This window comes from Drosophila mauritiana, chromosome 2R, assembly GCF_004382145.1.
Source record: "Drosophila mauritiana strain mau12 chromosome 2R, ASM438214v1, whole genome shotgun sequence".
Taxonomy (NCBI): Eukaryota; Metazoa; Arthropoda; class Insecta; order Diptera; family Drosophilidae; genus Drosophila; species Drosophila mauritiana.
Window position 1 is genome coordinate 8,229,262 of NC_046668.1, and position 22,461 is coordinate 8,251,722.

Here is a 22,461-nt window from a genome sequence, read left to right on the forward strand (position 1 = left end):
ATCATTTACATGTTTGTATGTTAACAAATGACTATTTCTATGCATTACTTTGGTTGTAGACGTAGCCGTAAAATGTAGTTTACTAAAACAATTTTGTACATTTTATAAGTTAATATTTGTTTTTCTGCAATAAATTGTTTTTGATTTTCTAGTTGGTAGTACATAAATCGCGTTTTTCATTTTTATTTTTTGCCAACAAAATCCAAGCCCAAATCAAGAGACGATTCATTGCTTCACATTTATTCAATAAATTAATTTGATTTATTGCTTACATCAAGTACATAAATATTAATTTGTTCCATTCGACGCTTTGTAGATTTACCTATGTGCCAATTAGTTGATCTGTACTCTACATACAAATATATATATCGCATATATACAGAGGGCTCTGGGTAAGGGCACCTACTTGCCCGCCGCCTTCTCCTCCAGCTGGGCTTGAATGTGGCGTACGTTGTGGCCGCCGCCATTGGGGTTGTGGCGCTGGAAAAAGGCGTTGATGGAGCTCATGGAGCGGTACTCCAGATTGTCGCTGACGTGCCAGTCCACGCTGATGCTCTGGTGACGACCCACAGGATTGCGAATGCGGGTCTCGTTGTACTTCTCCAACAAATGCAGCAGACAATCCTTGGTGGTGTTGGCCGCTTCCTCCAGATTCACGGTTTGATGAGTGTCCGGCAGCCCCACGGGCACATCGCGACTCATCTGGTTGATCCTGAACTTGGCTCGACGACTGCTGGCCGATTCGTTGCTGGCGCTGGTGGAGATTGGGTTGCTGACGCCGGTGGAGCTTGAATTGCTGGCGCTGGTCGAGATTGAGTTGCTGGCGTTGGAGGATATATAATTGCTGGAGCTGGCGTTACTGCTTCTGGTGCTGCTGGAGATCACCTTGGAAGAGGTGGTGCTGGTTCTTTGTACTTGCTGGTTGGTGAAGCTCCTGGCATTGGAACTGCTTATGGTTTGCACCGTGGACTTTTGCTGCGACTGCACCAGGGATTTGCTAGAGGAGCTGTTTCCGTTGCTTAGCTTGGGTGTTTCCTCGATGGACTGCTGCAATCTCACAGACAGCGAACTGATCTTCGTCTTGCCCTTGCCATCATCGTAGGTGCTTTGGCTCTGGGAACTGCTGCTGGCCTGGCTGAGGAGTCCTCCTTTCAAAGTGGGACGATTCCAGCTGCTGCTCGATGTGGTTTTGCTTGTCCACCTATTGCCTTCCTGGCTGATCTCGGAGGTTTTACTAGAAGTACTTCCAGAAGGTGCAACAGATGCTGGAGCAGCAGAGGTTGGCGCAGGAGCAGCAGCAGCAGCAGCAGCAGCAGCAGGAGGATCAGCAGGCGCTCCACTGCTGCTCCCATTATTGTTCGCATCGCCAAGCTTGGTGTTGATCTCGGCCAGCATGAGCAGGTGATCGGAGAGCTTCCTTATCTCATCCGCCAGGTTTACCCTCTCTCCGGAACTCCGCCGACCCAGCAGGTAGGTGGTATCCGAGTTCCTTCGATCGAATGTGTGCAGATAGCTCTTCATGCTGCGCTGCTGCTGGGCGGTGGACTGACTGCCGGAGAACTCGTCGAAGTTCTCGTTGAAGAGGTGCTGCGGCGTGGGAGTTGACGGACTGGAGGTGGCTACCGTCGGGAACAGCTTCTCCCGGGACTCGTTGATGGGCGTGGCCACCGAGCGAGGACTCTCGTTGTCCGCACTGCGGGATTCGTCCTCTTCCGGCAGATCTTCAACTTCTCCCCGTTCGTCATCCGTCAAAGTTGAAATTGATTCGCAGGGCGAGGGCGAACAAACTGGAAATATAGCACAGACCTATAAGCATTTTCCAATAGAACTGGTATACGTTTACATAGAAGTTATGGGGTTATTGCCAAAAACTGTTTTCAAACCGGTTAATGTACACGATATGGTTATATACACACGGATAGAGCATGCTCATGAGTTCAGAGAGTTGTGTAATATGGCTCTTTGGAACATCAAAATGTGCGTTTGACTAATTTTCTACACAAAAAAAAGCTATGCGTCAATAAAGCTGCTAAAAAAAGATTATACAAAATTTAAGTTACACTAACGAAACGAAATATTCATAATTGTATTGTGTAATTAATATTGATTCAAGAGAAAATTTTATTGAACTATTATTTTGTCCTGATAGAGTAAAAGATTTAACTAAGTAAGATATTCTTAATCTATACAAATTTACTTCTTTAAATGCCTAAAATTTGGATCTATGTTTTTTTTTTAACTTTGATATATATAGTAATTCTCCCTGACGGACAAACCACAAATGAACATGAGACTGACTTTGGAATTTGACTGCGATCTCTGAGGATGATTGGTGTTCTGAGCTGGATGTTGGGCTTACCTGGCTGGCAGACCAGAAACTGTGGCTATACGAGCATGTGTGTTGATCTAAATCTGAACTGGGGATTTGGGTAGTTCTAGGGGTTTCGGATTTGGGATTGGAGGGGATGGGTATGGAGCGAAATCGATTTGGGTTTCTCATCTCGAAGAAACTACAGAGAAGTATCTTTGTGCTGAAGTTTAAATTATATTTTGCATATATTTTCATGTAGTTGTTTTCTTTTTGTCAATGGCTGTCTTTATCACAGTGTAAAGTGGTTAATAGGGCTGGTCATCCGCTACAAGGATGCCAGGCACATAGCTTAATGATAGGGTTACTTAAACATAAACAACAGTTCTGGCTGGCAAGCTGGTCCTCCCTCCCTACCAAAGAGATGGGGTTAACAAAGAGACAAAGAAAGATAGGAGAAACGGACAGAGAGTCAACTAGCCAGCTTGGTCCACATTCAAGTTAAGAACAACAATTAGTTTGACAAGTTAATCGTGTAATATACAAAGTCGATCCGATTGCAGGATGCAGTTGGAGAGGCGATGCGATGCGGATGCCTCATTTGCCGTGGATGAGGGCGTGTCGGTCGCGCTGTCGCTGGGATCCGTACTCACCTCTGGATGAGGAAAGGCTGTCCGCGCCGTGGGTCCTCCTGGGATGGGGGTAGCTCGTCTCGCTCAGCGGAGCAATCACATTCCCCTCCACGTCGAACACGTACGGACTGTTCGGATGCGTCTCCCAGCGCACGATGAAGTTCTTAAGGTTGTCCTTCGTGGCATCCAGTTCTTTGTTCTGCAAAAGGAAACAGTTGCGAAGGGTACAATTATTGTTTGTGTGGGTTGAGAACGGAGAACTAGCTCTAAGTTTCCGAGAGGTTCAAATAACTTATCGAGGAACAGTGATGCACGAGTACATCTACAAAATGGCTTTAGGCGACCAGCTCTGTATATGTGACACCCGTTCGCTCGTTTGAAGGCCTCACAGGACTTGTGTCCCAATTTCTTACCTCGAGTTCAGCGTCGCCGCAGAGCTTGGCCAGCTCCTCGTCCTGCTGCTGGTTCTCCTGCTTCGCCTGCTCCACGGCAAGCTCTTCCTCATCGTCTTCGTCCTCGATGGTTTCCGTGGAGTCCTCGGAGGACTCCGAGGGAGCTGTCACCGGAGACACAGACTTCAGGCGCGACTTGGAGGCCGAGGAGGCGGCCTTTGTGATGGGCGTGGCCGTGGCGGCGGTGGCCGGACGCTGCTGAAGCCATTTGTGCTTCATGCATTCGGCGGCTGTCATCCGGGTGCTGGGGAAATGGAAATCCGGAGACGGGTTAGCAACCAGACTCTAATTAGGGTGAGAATGTAGACACCCACCCCAGGTCCTTGGCCAGTAGCTTGGCTATGAAATCCAGACACTCGGGGGATATGCCATTAAAGCATTCATCCTCGAAGTCGTATTTTGCAATGGTTACATTTGACATTGTTTCAATGTCGTTCTCGCCCATGAAAGGCGACAGTCCTGAGATGCTGTATCCAAACCATCATATGGGGTTGTGTGCGGTTTCGAGGTGTGGGAGAGTCAATAAACATGTAATGTGAAAGCAGCGTAAGTAGAATAAATAAAAACACAAAACCAACACTTAATTAACTAAATTAAATTCGCCAAGGAGTGGGAGCAGATACGCCAACCGCCCCTTTTGATTATCACATTTTTAGCTGGTACACACTTTTAATTGGTTTTCTCCCAAGCACCTACCCTTAAGATATGAGTGCGGGTCTTGATTAAATTTCTAATTGCTCGGGCTCAAACATAAATGGTTCGAAAATATTGAGCTGGCTTTACTCTAGGGATGACTAAACTAAACATCCTTGGATATGTTTATTTTTAAATGATGAGATTGGTGGGTAAAATTAAGAATACACTTTAGGATTTATAAAAATCTATTTGACATAACATTTTTAAGAGAATATTAGTGGATTTATTTAAAGAATTGATTTACCAGTAAAAATTGTGTTTTTCTGTTCAAATTATTTTGTAAGTTTTGGCATTCAATATTTTGTGTTCAAGAAGTTTCAATATAACTTAATAAATCCCTTTGCGTACATCTAAGGCTTGCATAAAATATTTTTCTTTATAATACATATTGTACATTAAATGTATTAAACTTACAGCACATAGCATATAACGCCAACACTCCACATGTCTGTTCCATAGGATATACAGTCAAAGTTCACAACTTCCGGCGCCACAAATTCCGGAGTGCCAAAGAGAACCTATTAAAATAGTCGATATTAAATTATAATTGTGTTTAAAATACTAGCAACCAAATCATTACATGCATTACATAAGAAAATGTACTTATATATGTTTTTTAGGCCTTCAGTTAATTTCTGGTAATTGTTACATACAAAGTATAGGCTAAGCATAGAGTTTAGCCCGGACTACTTACTCTGAGCCGCTTATCAGGATCAAATTTACGAGCCAGTCCGAAATCAATGATCTTGATGCGGTTGCCCTTCTGTGTGAGCACCAAAATATTTTCGGGCTTCAGATCCAGGTGGACAATGCCATTGCCGTGGATGAAGGCCATGGCCTCGCACACCTGGCGGATGAAGACGCGACAGACCCGTTCGGTGAGGACGAATTCATCGTCCACCACGCGATCAAAGAGCTCACCTCCTTCGATGCTGTGAAGGCCAGAAAAAAAAGTGAGTTAATTAGACAGAGGAAAATGTGAAAGCAGAAATGCATACTATAAACTGCAGACAAAACGAAACGAATCATGCAAACCAAGCACTATAAGCAGAGTTATTGCCTTTCAATTAGTCTCCTCACCTCATCGTAACCATAGGTTTTAGCTCGGTTTTAGTTACCTTACCTGACCACCCACACTGAACTAGTTATGTTATTTACAAGAGTACAGATTGCTCTGCCAGGACACGAAAATCAGATAATCCATGAGCATCCATCCGCTCGAGTGACGGGCATCAACTAACTGCATGCCGATTGGAATCGGAGTCGGAATCAGAATCAGAATTGGAATCGGAGGGAATTATGTTCAGGCACTCGGACAAATGTCATACGAGATTTGCCTCAAGTGTCGACAACACAACACAAAAATCCTGCCGTTCCATTCCTCCATCAGATGCCCATGAAAAAATTCGGAAAAAATAGGAGAAAAGCCGCAATGCATTAGTTTTTCTCTGTTTTTTCGGGTTGTTAGCTAGTTGATGCACTTCACCCCGAAATTGAGTAAATTAAAATTGCATGTAGATCTTTGTGCATCGTTTGAAATGGAATATTGCTATCCAACTGATGGACATTTTGTTTGCTCTGATTATGCAGTTTGTGTTGAAAGTTGTAAATACTCTGATAATATTTGACGCCCCTTCATCTATTTTTAAAAATATACACATAAATACACTAACAACTTGTACAAATCAAGCAAAACACGAACAAGTAATTTGAAGTTAAACAAACGTGAAACATCTTCGGTAATGTTTTGAATATGTATTGAATATTATGTGCATTTATAATCGATCGATATAGAATATTTTTATAAATTGACTAACAAGACGAACTAATATTCTCTAATTGGAATGAATACCTACTGACTTGATATACATTTCTCTGGGTGCCCATAAAATTCCATTATCCAAATGAAAATCACTTAAAGTGCATTTCATTAAAATGGGTTCATTAAAAATTTCAGCTGGTAAATCCAGTGATTTGAGAAAATCCAATGAGGCTTTCACCCGACAATTTTCCCGACGCTTGGGATGTGTGAAACAATTGCCAAAATGTTTAAATATTTATTGCAAAATGATAGCTGTGCCATTTTAATTCAGTTAAACTACTAGCTATTTGTTTTAGTTTGACATTCTGCTTACTTCCTTTGAGTGGCTTTGCCACGATGGAAACTAAATAGTTGAAAGGCAGCATGTTTAAACCATTTGGCTTGCTCCTCATCTCGGCGAGGAATTCCCTTCTTTGGAAAATATGTTGATGGTAGTTGAATATTCTGTTATGAATATGCCAAGGAGAACTATGCCAGTCAACAATTAACTTTTCCGGGAGGGGAAAACGGCAAGGAGAACAGGACCAACCAGAACAGCAGCACAAGTTGTCCAAACTGCAGTTTCCTTGTTTTGTTGAAAATTAATTTAAGTTGACAAAGTCTTTTGGGGCTTTGTCTTGGGTCTATGGAAACGGAATTGTTTCATGTTTCTTTCGTTCTATTGTTCGCCCCCTGGGAGGCGAATGTGGGTCAAGGCCGTTGACTAATCAGTGGGCCGAAACACCTGCCTCAATCGTTTTTATGGGCCATTAGACCCTTAACCCATGTCGCCATTCATTTGCGAACAAAGAAGCTGCGAAAAACTTTCGCGAGGCAAATAAAAGTTGCTGTAAATTTCTATAAATGCTCGGGTGCCGAGGGAAAACCTGTTGCTCGAGGTTTTTCTTTCTGGCTTTGTGTGAGTGTTTCGTGTTTTGGGTGTGGGGCGGAAAAGTTTACTAGTTTACGATAATGTGCGTACGTGTAAATCGCATTTTATGCACATTCCCACTGATTGCGAGATATTGTGTCCCCGGCAACAATGTGGCAAACAGCAAAGGGACAACAAACTTAACGAATAGTGGAATAGAGGGCTACAAATGTATAAATTAGGGTGGACCGTATTCGGCGACCAGAGTGTTAAATATCCTTTACTCGAATACAATTTTCTAATTTGTTTATTATGCTTTTAAAGTGCATTTTATCCGACTATCTTGGTCGCCAAATATAGCCCAGTCTAACCTGTATACATAAACATTTATGCTGTATTTATAGAGAAACACAAAAAACGGAGTCACGCCCACGAAACAGGGACAGGCAAACTAAACACATTCATTTGTACGGACGGGCCTGTGAATGGGCCTCTTGAAAGCTTCCTTACAGTTCCAGGACGACGCACATCATTTTCTGATATTCGTATGCCGCGTACAACTGTATGATGAGGTGATGCTGCAATGAATTCATTATCTCCACCTCCCGCTCCACATTCCGCTTGTCCTCGCGCTTGGGGATCGGCACGAACTTGGCCGCCAGCTGCAGGCCATTCGCCTTGTCCTTGCACTTGTACACCGTACCGAATTTTCCGCTGCACAAGAGGCATAATATTGATTAGATGTGGAGGCCACACAACGGGGAGCACGGCGATCGGGCCGCTTGAAATCTCTACTCACCGTCCCACCTCACCCAGCACATCGTAATGTTTATGGGCATCGACGTTGCGATTTATGGTCACATCGCGCATGGGAAACGCCGGTTCCAAAACTGCAAAATACAAAAAAATGGGGCGGTATTAAGTTTGGGCCATAAAACAGCTCAGCAATAACCTTTTCATTTAAGAAGTGTACTGAAAATTGAAAAAAGTGCAAGTAGCTTTGATTGCTTCAATAAGTTTATTGAACGTTTATTTTATAGGTTAAAGTTCCGAGTTAAAAATGCAGTTAGATCTTATTCTGTGACCTCTGGATTACGCACAAAAGTTACTTATAGAGCAGCCCGCCATATATTGGCTTAATCTTAACGGTGCGTTGATATCAATCCAGGTGTAGTATTGCACTTCGTAAAGTCATTTCATCAGTCTGTAATTCCATTGGTTTGACATTCCCCTTATCATACCAGTTTGCTGCCATAATTTGACAAGCCATAGGTTTGCACATATATGGTCGGAAATGTTTCGGTCTGATTAAGACCTCAACTGTGTGATTTGATTAGATTTCCTCTTCCTGGCCGGAGGTAAAAAACAACTAGTGCTCCCAAATGTGGTCGGGAGTGCTCCCTCGGCAATATGGCATTTCAATCATTTCCATTGTCCGGGGCCCAGTTCGGAGTGCATTTAATACCGGCTATTATGGAGCCAGTACGTCTCTCTGGATGGACTGCTCGCTCAACAACAGCTTGTGCTTGTCACATATTTCGCAGGACATATTGCACACAAGTTTTCCTGTTGTGCTCGGAGGAAACCCTTTCAGAATTTGATTCGTTGTGTGTGTCTACAAGTTGCCAAACAAATAAAAATGACTTGATTCAATTGAATTTGTGCAACGCAACGATATGAAATGGGGACGACAACAGTGACGAGTGGAAATATTGTGACAAATATGGGTTTACTTGTGTGTTCCTGGGCGGTGGACTGCCCTTGGTTCCCCCGCGTGTGGTCACCAAACAGTGCACGATTTTTCATATTTTTTCCATTACGCACAAGAGTTTCAACTTGACATTCGACCGCAATAATCCCTGGAGATTTTGGGGCAGGCATGCAAACAGTTGCTTTCGAAAATTTGCAATTGGAATTATTGATAATCTGTCAAAGGCTTGTGGCAAAAGTTAAGTAAGTCAATATGTGTGCCGGAATAACCGATTGATGGCCACTATTTTAAAAACAATAAAACTGCAATTAAAATAATAATTTCTTAATTCTGATTCTTCTAAGAGTTCATCCTATCAATTTTATTCTAAAACAAGATCAATATCAAACTACTGACCAACTTCTCGATTGGCTTGAAGGAGCAGCTATTAGTGTCTTAGAGGTACAGCTTTTCAAGAGTAAAGCAAATTTGTTGTCCCTATTTTTCGTAACTTTTTCTAGCTGTGCTTAACGGCAGCATTTAAGGGGTTAAGTTGCTAGCATGCTTCTATGAATTGATGTCATCTGCGCGGCAGCTGTCCCATTAATATGTAAATGGCGCACATAAGTATGCTACGGAAAACACGATAAATCTTTAAAATCAAAGGCGAGGCGAAGAAGCAAACGAAAAGACTTTTCCGAATCGTGTAAGAGGATGCGGGGCGGAGGGCAGGGGGTGCGGAAAGTGGATGGTGTGGGTGGCACAAACTTGGCAAATTTAAAGTGAAAGTCGAGCGTCTACTGTGAATAGAAATGGAGGCTGTGAGAGCGTTTTCTTTGCTATTTGTGTGCAGCGAGGCACTTGTACACACATATGTCTGCGTATGTGTGCAAGCAATTGACGCCTCCCTCTGGCCACGCCCCCTGGCCATATCTCGTTTAAACGGTTTTTGGCGCAAATTCATGCACCGACTGAGTGAGCGAGTGAGTGCATGTGTGAGTGCATTTGAGTGCACTCTGCCAATAATGCGCACAATTTAAGTTTCGGCAAACACGCCCAAACACTCGCATTAGGCAAGAAAATTGAAGAGCGCCCCTCAATTGAATGGAAGTTTTGGTGAAAAGTTGCCAACTTCTCGGTCCCATAACTCATTATTCAAAAGACACAAAAGTGGAATCGAAAAGGGGCGACGAGATTCGAGATTCATCGCTCATAAAATTTCAGCAGGAGCGCAGACAAGCATTCATTATGCACAAACGTACAGTCATACTCGGTTGAACACCTTAAAAAATAAAAATAAAAAAAATAAATAAAAAATATAAAAAACTTGATAATAATATTTAGTTACTAAAATGAAAATTGATGGAAGTAATCATATGTAATAAACTGATATCATATGCATCTACTGATTGTAGATTACCTTATAAAGACCGACCACGTGCTCTATTAATAAGCTAAAAGTATTTGGGGTCAGAGAGGAGCAGTTGCAGTTTAGAACCCCATTCTCTGAGTGTACTCATATTCATACTCAGAAATGGATGTGAGTGGGCGACAGGTAACTCCCATTCATTTCCTGGTTCGAGCTCATGAATAAATGAATTTATATCGACTCTTCTTGGCATTTGCACTGCACCGCTTATCCAAAGGGAAAAACCGGGGACTTGGGTAACAGCGGGGGTTAAGGGGTCGGGTTATGCCCATATGCTTCGGCTAGACGGTGGGCGTGGCTGCGATGGGCGGTGGGTGGTGGGCTGACGACCCCAATCCCCAATGCACAAACCGAATGCAATCGAAATTGGACTTGAGCCGTTTGAAGTGTTTTCGTAAATCAATTTCAGTTCCATTAAGCTGCAAGATGTGCATATAATACACGAATCGTTGGGGATAGGGATACGTGCGTTGGAGTAAAAATATGATGTACTCTTTATATATATTCTTAAATTTAAAAAATGCTTATGGTTGAAAAACTAGAATGACTAAAGCAGGAAAATATTTTAAGTTGTTCTCTGCACTGTTATGAGATACAATCAGCTTTAATGCGTCTCACTACTTATGCAAAATGATTATTAGGTAGCTTTCATTTCAAGTTTGAGTTCTGTGTCAGACATCTCTTATTCGGTAAAGTACTTTTCCCGACGTTTATATGTATTTCCCCACTCTATCTCTGTCGCACCGCACCACCGTCTCTTTCGCCAACTTGGGGTCAATGTGTGTGGATTGGGTTCAAAAGTGCAACTCGTTGCAAATTGAATTCAAAAAACTTTATAAAGTTAATTTATGCACAATATCAATAAAAATGGCTGTGCGGGAGTCGCAGATACTACATTTGCACTGCTCATTCAATAGAGTGCCATAGATATAGAGCGGCGGATGCAAATGGCGAACGATTTTTTGTGCCAACGATGGCAATTTTTTCTGATATGAAAATCAGCAAATTTTTCTTTGATTTGCCTTTGCTCCTTGGGTCGTCAAGGACCCGCCAGGATAACCCAGCCAAATCTCCGTTCCCCACTGCTCATTTGGGCAACTGTTGCCAGGATTGCCTTGACTCGCTCTCAGATTAAAAAATAAAATCCGAGCGAAGCGAATCCTCGACGGAAGCGAAAAATGTTTTCCTCCGACTTTTCCGCTCATCGATTTGGTCCTGCAATTTGTTGCTGTCATAAAAATTGTGTAATGTGCTTAATGAAATTTTTTTAATAACACAATTTGAGGGCACGTGAGTTTAGCGGCGCAAAATGTGTTGTAAAACAAAGCCGAACTGTTGCACATCAAACGATGGATGTCAATGTGCCACACATTACACGGCCACAAAAAATATGTACAATATGGGGGGACAAAAACACAAGCCAGACGTCGGCATTTTAATAAATCAAAGTTACGCAACCACGAGGGTCTTGCATGCACTTCCTCATTGTTTATTTTCGCATTTAATAACACTTTTTTACGCGACAAAAGCAATATCACAATTATGCCGAGCATTTAATGGCAAGGCCAGGCGGGAAAACGGATACAAGCAAAACACACTTAATATATTTTATGTATTTTATGCTGCCAGGAAGTCGGCGCAAAGATCACACAGCGTTTGCTGTTTGTTTGTCCGGCTAAGTCACTTGCTAAATTCAAAGCAAACCAGCATCATAAACGATGAATTTAATTTGGTTCACGATTCCTATTTGCCATTCGCCTTTGACCTGTCGCCTTTAGATCTCTCGGGTTATTAAATTTCTATAAAATTAACATAGTTATTAACTTGCCAAAAAATGAAAGCCGCTTATTTGTTGTGAGTATTAGCAAAATTATAGTTTTTTGATGCAATATTTCGACTAATAAGAAAATCTTTTAATAATGCATTCAATAATGCTATGCAAATTAAGATGGCTTAGTACATTAGTGGCAAACCAAAATCAAATCAAAATCGGAGAAAATGTAATACACAAACTTTAATTTGAAAACTGATTTTCATTACGTTTGTGCTTGCAGACTAGCAAAATACGATTTTGATTTCGGAATTAAACTGAAACGGTTGTGTTGTTTACCAAATTTTGACTTTGACCTAATGTTGGCTACTCTCTACGATGGGTTTTGGTAACTTCGACCAGGCTGGGAACTTTGCTCAGTTGATGACGTTTGTGCAACCGATGGCGAAAACTGTTGGAAATGAGTCCGTGCCGTTGGCAGTAGATATTTTCCTGGTTATTGTTGCTGCTGATGACGATGCTGCGGGTTGTCTGTGCATTTTAATCAGCCTAAGTGCCTGGGAAATTCCATGTAAGGAATGAGAATGGCAGTGTCTGGCTGAAACTGTGTGGTGGCAGAGGCAGAGCTAAAAAAAATGGCAAAACTTTGCCCCTACTCTGACTACGGTGCCATTTCAAATTGGCTATTACAGGGACTTTCCACACACACACACATCGCCATCATCAAATGGTCATGCATAAATACAGGGGAAAATGAACAGGGACTTTCACACTTTTCTCAGCCCGACTATGATGCCACGCCTAATCCGGATGACATATTTTAAAGCCTAACTCGAAAGCGAGGGATTACTAAAACTTCGAAGTGACAAAGCCTACGAATCTCCTGTCATTTCCAATGTATATCTATGTGCAGTCAGTCCAAAATGAAGAACTTTACTTTATAGTAGCTTAGATCCTTTAGTTAAACCTCTCGAACTTAACGATCCTTGTCAGCTGCAAACTGATTAGACACTGGGCTCACAATTTATTTCTTTCAGCCGAATGGACACGTTAGATGTGCTAAATGTTCGACGGCAGCGATTCCATAAATGATAAATGACAAGTGAAACTTTCGGCATAAGGCCCAGTTTTTTTTGTTTTTTAAACAAATGCAAACAGGGGACAGCTGACAGGAGACAAATCAATACCGTGTATCCATTTATTTTGCGTTCGCCTTTATATATATTCATATTAATCCCCGTGCATATCTATATCGAATGTTTCGGCAGTATCTCAACAACGGCAATTCATCTTCATCATTTTTTTCCTGCACACCAAGCGTAAATCCGCTGCGACAACGCCCTGTGCCTCCAGTTTTCCATTTTTTTTTGCATATGCGAAAAGCGAGAGAAAAATGAAAATCGTTGTGGAAAAATGAAAAGTAATAATCAGTGTGGGTGTGTGGGTGGGTGGTATGTGAGTGTGTGGGGGACCTTGAACGCTTGCCCGAGAAATGACGTAAAGCTCTGTGCCCTAATGCAGTGCAAAGTATTTCGACCCCATTTTCCCCCGATTTTCGCCGGCAATTTCCAGTTTATGCTGCATACTTTTGCGGCACACTTTAATTGGGCAATTGCCATTCAAAATTTATGCCAAAGTCTCTGACGAAATGGGATGTCACTTTTGGCTCCTTCTCGTTGCCAATTTGCTCGGTGATGCAATTTTATTTTATTTCATTTCATTTTCGCTGGCTTCTACCAGCTTTGCGACAATGAAATTAGCATTAGAAATTCGTATGCATGCGTGTTGCTCCCTGTTTTTTTATTTCATCCCATTACCAGCCTCATTCAATTGGAATTTTCATTTCAGCTTATTTCGCCTTTAATTTAGTCACTTGCGAGCTGAGGACACCAAGCGAGCTATTCCAAAATATTGGTCGCCTCGAACATTACGCATACGCCGCGTGTGACGATGGGTCCCTCTTGCATTTCTTGAATCGCTTTGTGGCGCTTTTCCGAGGGGCTTTCCACTTCCCCGTCACCATCACCACCCTCTTCGGCTATCCCTTTACACATTCATTACGCTGGCTTTTGTGGGCACACACATAATCTCCGGCTGGCTGTATGGGTGAGCTTTTCGCGCTTATAATCAACGCCGCCATTCGAGCAGCGTATATATGTGTGGGAACTTTCCATGCTGTTTTCGTTTTTAATCACCGAAACTTGAACACTGCGAAAATACTTTAAGGGCACTGCAGCAGTGCTAAATTTAAAAGCACCCCCCTCCCCCCAAAACTGCTGTCCCTGCATAAAATGCCTGCTAATTGATCGATGTGAGCACAGCAATTTCAAGGCAATTCCAAAGTCCAACAATGGACCAAAGGACATCGCATGGAGACTACTGCAGACTGCAAAGATAAACACAGGCCAGGACTTTTCCCCCGGCCGAAGTTGCCTTTTTTTCGGCCTTGTCATCAGTAGATGCAGGCAATCGGTGGGTACGAAGGACGGGGGATGGGGCAATTGGGGAAATCGGGGAAAATGCTGCAGCAACAGCCGCTTCTAAATGCAAAACAATTTCAAGCCAGACTAGCGACGCTCACCGCAATGAACTCATTAAAACTTTCTACCCAGTCTGCAACAAAACGGCATCAAAAGAGCGTCGTGCCCGATGAAAATTCAAAACTGTTAGATTGCTAAGCTCTGCGAATGTCTCAAATTGGAAAAGAAGCCGATGCGAATTCGCTGGCAGCCGCAGCTCGGCGTTTAATTAATTTAATGAGCGACGTGAGGCAGCCGCAGACACCTCGTGTCAGCCAGCGCTCATAAATGACTTTCTGCCCCTGTTCCTGTGCCATTTTGTGGCCCACAGCGGTGGTCAAAACAATAGGTCGCGCAAGTGCAATAGCATAAATAATCGAGACATCACTTGGCGTGATTTATGCATCAAGTAATTTTGGATTTTAAATAATATTAATTATCTTTCTAAAGACAAAATATATGGAAGAAATGAAAGACAAATTTAGCAAAAAAAAAAGGATTTAATTTATTATTTATTTAATTTAACTATTAACTTAAATATTAACTATTATATTTTTTCACTTACTGTTTATTAATTGCTTGGTAAGCATTGGAAAAAGTTGTTATTGTTTTAGTTTCGAATTGGTTCTATCGCCTTGCCCCCCGCTGTACTAAACTAGCTGCAGGACTCGCGTGGCAGGTGAGAAAAGAGGTAGGGAGGCTGGGAGGTTGAAAGGCTCCATGCAGAGCATCAGCTGAACTCGTTAGCGTAAAATCCAGGAAATTTTGTCAATGAACTAGCTATCCATGGCCGATCCTGGTGGCGGTTGTTGAGCGACTGGTGCTTAGTTAATTATCGGCTCGCAATGGCCCCTCGTTCAAAGTGTATTAATTTATGAGTGCAGCACAAAGGCCAGGTCCGCCGTCATTTGCAGCAGCTGAGGATCCAGTGCTCCCCGCTGAATTTGGAAAATGTTTGCCCATTGTGGTTGAATTTTAGGAAGTTTACAGTGTGCATTCCGAACCGCAAATACTTTAAAAGCCCGTTCCAAAACAGCTGCCAAAACAAATGAATTGAAGAAACGAAAGGCGAGCAGGATGCCATTGTGCGAGATATATATCATACATATCTGAATTCTCTGCATCTTCTTCTGGCTGCCAGTGTGTGTAGGCCAATGGTCGCATAAATCAAAGACGAAGAGCGAAGTCTGCGGCTGGTTCGAAAAAGCCAAAGGGGGAATTGCAGATATGCCGGCAGTGTGCGAACACATATTTGCACTCAAATCGAATTGCATTTGTTTGGGGGCATAATTGAATAACAACTGTAAATCGCACAAATTTAGCGGGCTGCTAAAAATGCCGCCATGCCAACCGGAAGTGGAAGGGCCGCATACACAAGTCTGAAAATAGGATATACATACACATATATATTTTCGATATGGGGCGTGTGCCCATAAATAATTTGCCAGCTCTGTGAATTAGTTGCGGCATCAGCAAGATAAATCAATTAACGCGCAACAAACAAAACAATTAATCAAGGTGCAGGTTTTTAGTGCCAACCGGGCCGGTCGCTTTGGATCGGAATCGATGGGGATCAGGATGGAGCAGCGAGGTAATTGAAAGGTCATCGATTCAATGGCGGCCACATGGTGCATGTTCGCACGCGCTCTGCCAACAATTTGTTAAAATTTAACGCTTTATTTACTGCCCGACTGCCTCATCCTGGATTCCTCAATCATGCACAGAGAGAAATATGCCTGGAGTTGAAATAAGAACGTAAGCGAATTCTTCAGCCTGAGCGGTTATGGCTCAATTCGCTGCCATTTCAATGAAAATTTCATAAATCATAGCCCAATTTTCGAGAAGTTAATCCCAAAATTTAAATAGTTATTTACATTGCCACAATGTCAAACTGATAATTCTCACACATTCCTCATTAGTTTATATTTTTTTAACAAAAAACATAGATCAACTGCAGAAGATAGAAGTACAAGGATGCAATTGCCTGGACAAGAGATATCACCCATCTTTATGGCATACCATCCAACCGTTTAATCTTTAAGTGATCAGGACTTTTTCCTGTGCACTCCGTTTTTCACACATCCACCATGTGCTGACACGTGGAACTGGAAAGGCAACGGACCTGCTCCATGCACAATGTATCTGTATCTGCAGTTGTCTCTGTGTCCTGGCTGAGCGACAGTTTGACATCTCTAAATAAAGTTTGCACTTGCTAGCTACGTGGGTACAACCAGCACACTCACACACTCCCACTCACACACACACACACACACCAAGCAAACACGCACACAGTTGCAGGGAAGATAGACACCCTCTGTGGCACGTTTGACAATCTAATGGTGTTGAGGTTATTTATACAATACGCTCGCTGCAAGTCCTCAAATATTCAGTGACCGGCAGCCAATGACGTGTCCAGCAGTTGGTTAAAGGACCTTTTCTATGGCTTAACTGGTCATTTTAAACAAGGGTCAAGCAGATGAAACGCAGGAGATTTGGACTTTAAAGGGATTTTAAATCTTAACTTAGCAGAATCGGATCGAGTTGTTGAAAAACGTTTGTAATTATAGCATAGCAATAACGTAATAAAATGAATGAAAATATATGTAAGGGAAAGCCCCTAATTTAGACAACCTATCAATTGGAGTATTTAGCTTGTCTTCAAAAATAAGCTCTTAGATAAGATAACTGATTGCCAGTACTAGTCGGAAAACAATGCTCTCTTTATATTCTTCAAGTTATAAAAAAGTACAACAGTAATATATGTTTTTGAAGCACTTTAAGAGGAATCTACAAATTCATTTGATTTTAAGCAATATGCATCCAAAATACCTATCATAATATATTGAAATATTTCACTTTATTGGCTAGATAGTTGTTAATTAAAGTACGTTAATTAAAGCTCGTTTGGCACCACACCAGCATACACAAATTATCCGAGCAGATGTCTGAGTCAAGTTCCAATTTCATTTCAGTCACTCCCCAAAGGATGTCTATTGACAAGACAGCTTCCGACAGCCAGCGGAGTCCAAAGTGCCCCATCATTCTCTGGGCTCCAGGACAGATAAGGATGCGCGTACTCGCAGTTAAGCTGCAGCTAACCAACGCATCACTCTTGGCCGTAACAGTTTATGGGCTTTAATTTAATTTCTGTCGGAGTGGGAGGAGCGCTCTGAATTAACGATCTGTTTGGCCACAGAGAGGCGATTACCGAGGCATATACGCGGATGCACTGGTCGAGTTATGGCCTTTTAATACCAGTAGCTGTTCAGCAATTAAATGTCGAAAGCAAAACAATGCCGGGTAATTCGGAAACATTGTGAACACATGATGGAAACTAAAGAGGCCATGATACGCGTATGGCAATAAAATGATGATGATTTTCGGCATTCGATTGGCACTGTGACGAGTTGGCCAAATAATGATTGTCCTAGTGGCATTTGGATGCGACCCATAAATCAGCAACATGGGAAATTACAAAGCGCAAATGATGTTGACTACGTGGAATGCAAATGAAATGACCTGGCTGACATGCAAAGGCGGAATGCAAGGCTGCTAATAAATAAAAACATACGATTTTGGGGCACCGAGAGAGCATTTACATAATTTTGATTATTTTCGATGGATGCTAGCCGTGTCCTTAGCCCGAATAACATTTGCAGTTGGAATTTGGTATTCGGTATTTGGCATTTGGCCTGGTTCGGGGTTTGTTTTCGATTGTGGTTCTGGCCGAAACTGTTTGGCATTATGGAAATTTCCGTTTGTCATTTAGGGGCGCGAAGTGTCTGCATGCAAATTGAGTTGCAACAAGCAGAAGCCCTCTCCATTCGGCAGTTGTTTGTTTAGTTTGCATGTGGCAAATGCAATCTTAACAGGCTTCCTGGCTGTCTGGATGCCTGGCTGCCAGTCTGCCAATACATTAAATTGCAATTTTAATTTGTTTAGCATGCGGCATTGCTGTGCTTGCATCTGCACCACATGGCGTATGCGTTATAATCGCACAAACTGATACATATATGCACTCCACGCCCCTGTCTGCATTTTTAATACTGCCATTCCACCTGCAGCTGTGCCCCAGACAAACTGCCGGAGATACTTTGGCATTAAAAATTTACCAAAACATTGCAGGCAAGCGGCGAGAACAAAAAAAATGCATTTTGCTGCCCAAAAACACACGTTTTAAGCTGCTCCATTTTGTGCGATTTCGATATCGGTTGCCTCTTTCTGTTCAAGTGCCTTGGGGCTGAATTAAATATTCTATAAATTGTTATGGTCCCCAGATATATGCAAATGAAATGTCTTTTAATTTGCTCTCGACCAGACGGGTTAAAAAAAATTCCCTTTTAGTCGCAGTGGAGGGAAACATAAATTCTGAAATTTGGTAACAGGCCAAGCACACGAAACATGACAATGTATCTATAAGATATACTTGAGTACGAGCCAACTAAAACGGCGAGGAAATCAGGAAGCGTGAAACATTTACATTATCACTTGACTACCGGATAAACGATCCAATCCTGGCCAAATCTCATACACAGTAGAGTACACAGACCCCGCGATGAGGCAGAGTCGAGAAATTCGCAACGTCAACTGAAGTGAATATCAACGAACGACCTTCAACATGAAATGCGACGTAAAATAAATTTATCTCAATTATATATAAGCAACTAGATCTATATATCCGTCCGTTCTCTGGGGGGAAATCAAATGGATTCGCGTTGCGGGGCGAGTAACTTTTAGAACGGCCAGTGAGAGATTCTTTGGGTTTTGCCTGCCAGCTTTACATTCACCTTGGCAGCGCAGTACGAGAAGTCCAAAGCAAAATACAAATTTATTTTTGAATATTTTCGGTTAGCAGCGGCGTAAAAAAGAAATGAAGAATGTTTCTATCCAACGAGGGTACTCAATAAAGTGAACATCTAATTGAATCGCATAATCTTTTCCTATATTGAGTCTACAATGTTTATCTGATAAAGTAGCTGGAGAAAACGTGATAACCATGATTTGGATATTTGCAATATTTATCTTAATCTTGCTTATTGGCAATAAATATATTTTCCATGCTCAAATAGGCACAAATCTGGAATAAACACATATTTGCCAATAATCTTTGCAAATTCTACTCTGCAAGTCTTTACTGTATTCAGCAAAAATATACTTTATAAAGAAATATGTATATTTCCTCCGTCTAATGACGCCACAATCAGGCGATGGCCAGCATTTTTATGCAGATTTCTTGTTTAAATATTTACACAATATCGGCGTGCTTTCTCTGCCTGGCGAGCAAACATTGAACGCTGAAAAATGAACTACATTTAAAATATAATAGGACTGCCTTGTTTGATTTATTCGACTGGGGTTTGTGTAAACAAAGTGCAGCAAAACATTAAAATATTTTTATTAAACTCCACGTGTCTGGTTTTCCCTGCGGTTTGGTAATTTCCGCTGCAAATGCTTTCATTTCCTCTCCGATTAAAGTGTCTTTTCCAAAGATTTCCCTTAATTGGCTGGGCAAACTGGGTAGAGGAAATTGAGAAATCAGCTTATGCGCCATTAGCACATAACTCGGCTGAGACAAGCCCAAGTGAGAATTGGTCGGGAAAAAAGGTTGGCCAATTGTTGGTCAGGTTGCCACCTTTGCCACAGGTAGGCAGGTATTTCCGTTTGTTGTTATTTGCCAATTTGGGAAAGAACTGCCTTTTTCCTGGGCCCACACTGCGGATTGAATGGCACTAAATCAGGAGGACTCTGTGGGTGCTTTTCCCTGTGTCTCCTCGTGTTCCGCGTTCTATTCGAAGTTTTTTTTTTCGTGTCGCTCCGGATTCTTTTCATTTTTGGAATCGCCCGACGCTCGGCATTTTTCATGCAACGAGGATTTTTCCATCTCAATCCCCAACCCTATTGCCATCCCAAACCATTTTCCGCTGTCCCAACTACTTGACACTTCCTTCTTCCCTTCGGAAGTTGGGGCCTTTCGACTTTGCCTTTGTCTTTGGCTGCCTAAACCACTGTAGACGCAGTTACCACAGCCTTTCCAACGCTCATCGGGTGTGACATTTATCCTTCATCGTCTGCGCTTCCCTTTGGCTTTTATTTGGGCTTAAAGCGGCAGAGGAAAAAGTGTATATAGTATATATTTGGCCCTCTTTTGTTTTATGCGTGAAATTTATTGTTTCTGACAATGGAAACGGCGTCGCAAATGTTTCCTGATCGCAGTGCGCGCCTTATCTGGTCCCCTTTTTTCGGCACGCCCCCACTTTTCCGCTTTTCCAACAGCCATGGCCGTATTTTATTGAAATTCATGTATTTTTAAAAGCCCACTGGCCCCGGGAAGCGGCTCTAAATCGTTTAAGCATTTGTTTCCACCATTCACAGCTTGATTTCGCCAGATACATTTTGCAGTTGCGTTCGGTTTGTTTTTATCTGCGCATAAAAGTTAATGTTTTGCATCAGTATCATGGGCCGAAAATGTTTATTGTTTTGGCCCTTTATTAAAGCGTAGTTAACTGCTGATAACTTCAGTGGCAAAAAAAAGACGAAGAGGAATCGAAAACAGCTGCTAAGCCATAGATTTCGTTGGTTTGATTTGTCCATTTGCAGTTTGGCTTTGCGGATCTTTACAGAAACTCATTTGAAAGAGTTATCGGCGTAATCTCTGGCAGGGCACAAACAATAATTACACTTCGCCATTTGAGACATTTATTAGGGCTATATGTATAAGTAGAATATACACAGATAACCGTTGACAGCGACCCTTATCACACAACGCGTATACGCAGAGTTCACTGTTAAATGCGAGGTATTATCGTAGTTTTTCGCTTGAGCGACAATTTCGTAGACTTACCACCTTCCGGCTCTGAGTCATCTATATAGATCATATTGCTGCGTCGCCTAACGCCTATTTCACGCAATCGTTGACCCGTTGTGCAGCTGCTGGATTCTCTTAAGTTGGTTTTAAATTATTCCTTGAGGTTTGCTGTTTGGACTGTTAGTTGTTTTGTGGCACAATATTTAATGGCATGTGTAATTATTCATCACTCAACATTTTGCGTTTTAACTTCACTTCACTTATGGCATAGATTGGAAAATCATTTGGTTTTGCGCACTTAAAAAATGGCACAAAAGAACGATTCTTATTTTTAGCTGCTTGGCCGCGCACCACGTTGCGTATGCTTGATTTTTAGCGCTAAATTCATTCGCCAGCGGCACTATTTCGCTATTGTGTCATCGCGAGCGAGCGTTTTGCCTGAAACTGTTTTGGCCTGGCCCCACATTATTTGATTTGAGCTGTTTTCGCTGCTGTTCTGCCGTTTCTGCTGTTTCTGCCTTTTGCCAATACGGCGTATGTGTGTTCCTTTGTGGTTATAAATGTGCTTTTCGGCTGATAACTGCCGCACTGAGAGAAACGCTCGATCGACTCTCGCGTGTACGTGTCTATAAATAAACAAACACAGGCACAGATATAGGGGCAAACCTCAACTGCATATATACACTCCTATTTGTATTGGCGTTTGTCTGCTTCGTTTCGTATAAAAATAAATTGCAGAGCAATTTGTATGCTCCGCTCTTTTTGGCCCGTCGCTCATTTTGCAGCTTGTTTTTGTACGCGAATGAAATTATTTTCCCTGTTGTCGTTTAGCACATTTTCTACAGTTTTCCGATTTTCTTTTTGGCAACAGAACAACACACATTCGCCATCAGTGTGGCTTTTCTATTTGTCGACCTATCGGTACTATATATTCTTCTATATGGATGCTTCCTATTCTCCCAGCTTGTCACTTTTTCGCAACTTGTTGCCGTCTCAAAGCCCTGTGGTTTTGTTTTGCCAAATTTTAGACCACATTTGTCTTAAGAAAACTGTTAGCCAATCTATTTTGTATATTTTAATTCTATATGATTTCTTCCAGATAATAATTATTTAAGAGTTAAGAGTGCCATGCCCCTTTGTCTGCAGCAATCAAAGTGCTTTATGAAGTGTAATCAAATTTATTAGGCACTGTTCATTATCAAAAGTTGTAAGACATTCCGAATTTCTGAATACAATTCTAAAATTGAACATGATTGCTTCGAAATCGTAAACTCAAATCATTTCCGTACATTATAAAACTAAATTAGAAATCACTGGCATTCCGACCCCGCCGAAGCATCGCACCCAACAAATTAGTTGACATTCCATGGCCTAGGCATTCCGTAAACTTGCCAAATCCCACATTAAACATTCCCAAAGCGAGTGCATAAATTCCCATAATATCTTCTACAAGTGTGAACCATAAATAATGGCAAGCCGCGGCAATT

General features: G+C 42.0%; 1 protein-coding gene across 1 annotated transcript; it reads right to left on the reverse strand.

The window, feature by feature from the left end:
* Nucleotides 1–238: 238 nt before the first annotated feature.
* LOC117136164 (SNF-related serine/threonine-protein kinase) lies at nt 239–21,044 on the reverse strand. The gene is made up of 9 exons (XM_033296906.1): nt 21,011–21,044; nt 7,560–7,650; nt 7,271–7,474; nt 4,783–5,020; nt 4,503–4,606; nt 3,707–3,859; nt 3,354–3,636; nt 2,962–3,139; nt 239–1,787 (listed from the first exon to the last, which is right to left on the reverse strand). The coding sequence occupies exons 1-9, from the start codon at nt 21,042–21,044 to the stop codon at nt 403–405; spliced, it is 2,670 nt and encodes an 889-aa protein (XP_033152797.1). The 3' UTR covers nt 239–402.
* Nucleotides 21,045–22,461: the final 1,417 nt, after the last annotated feature.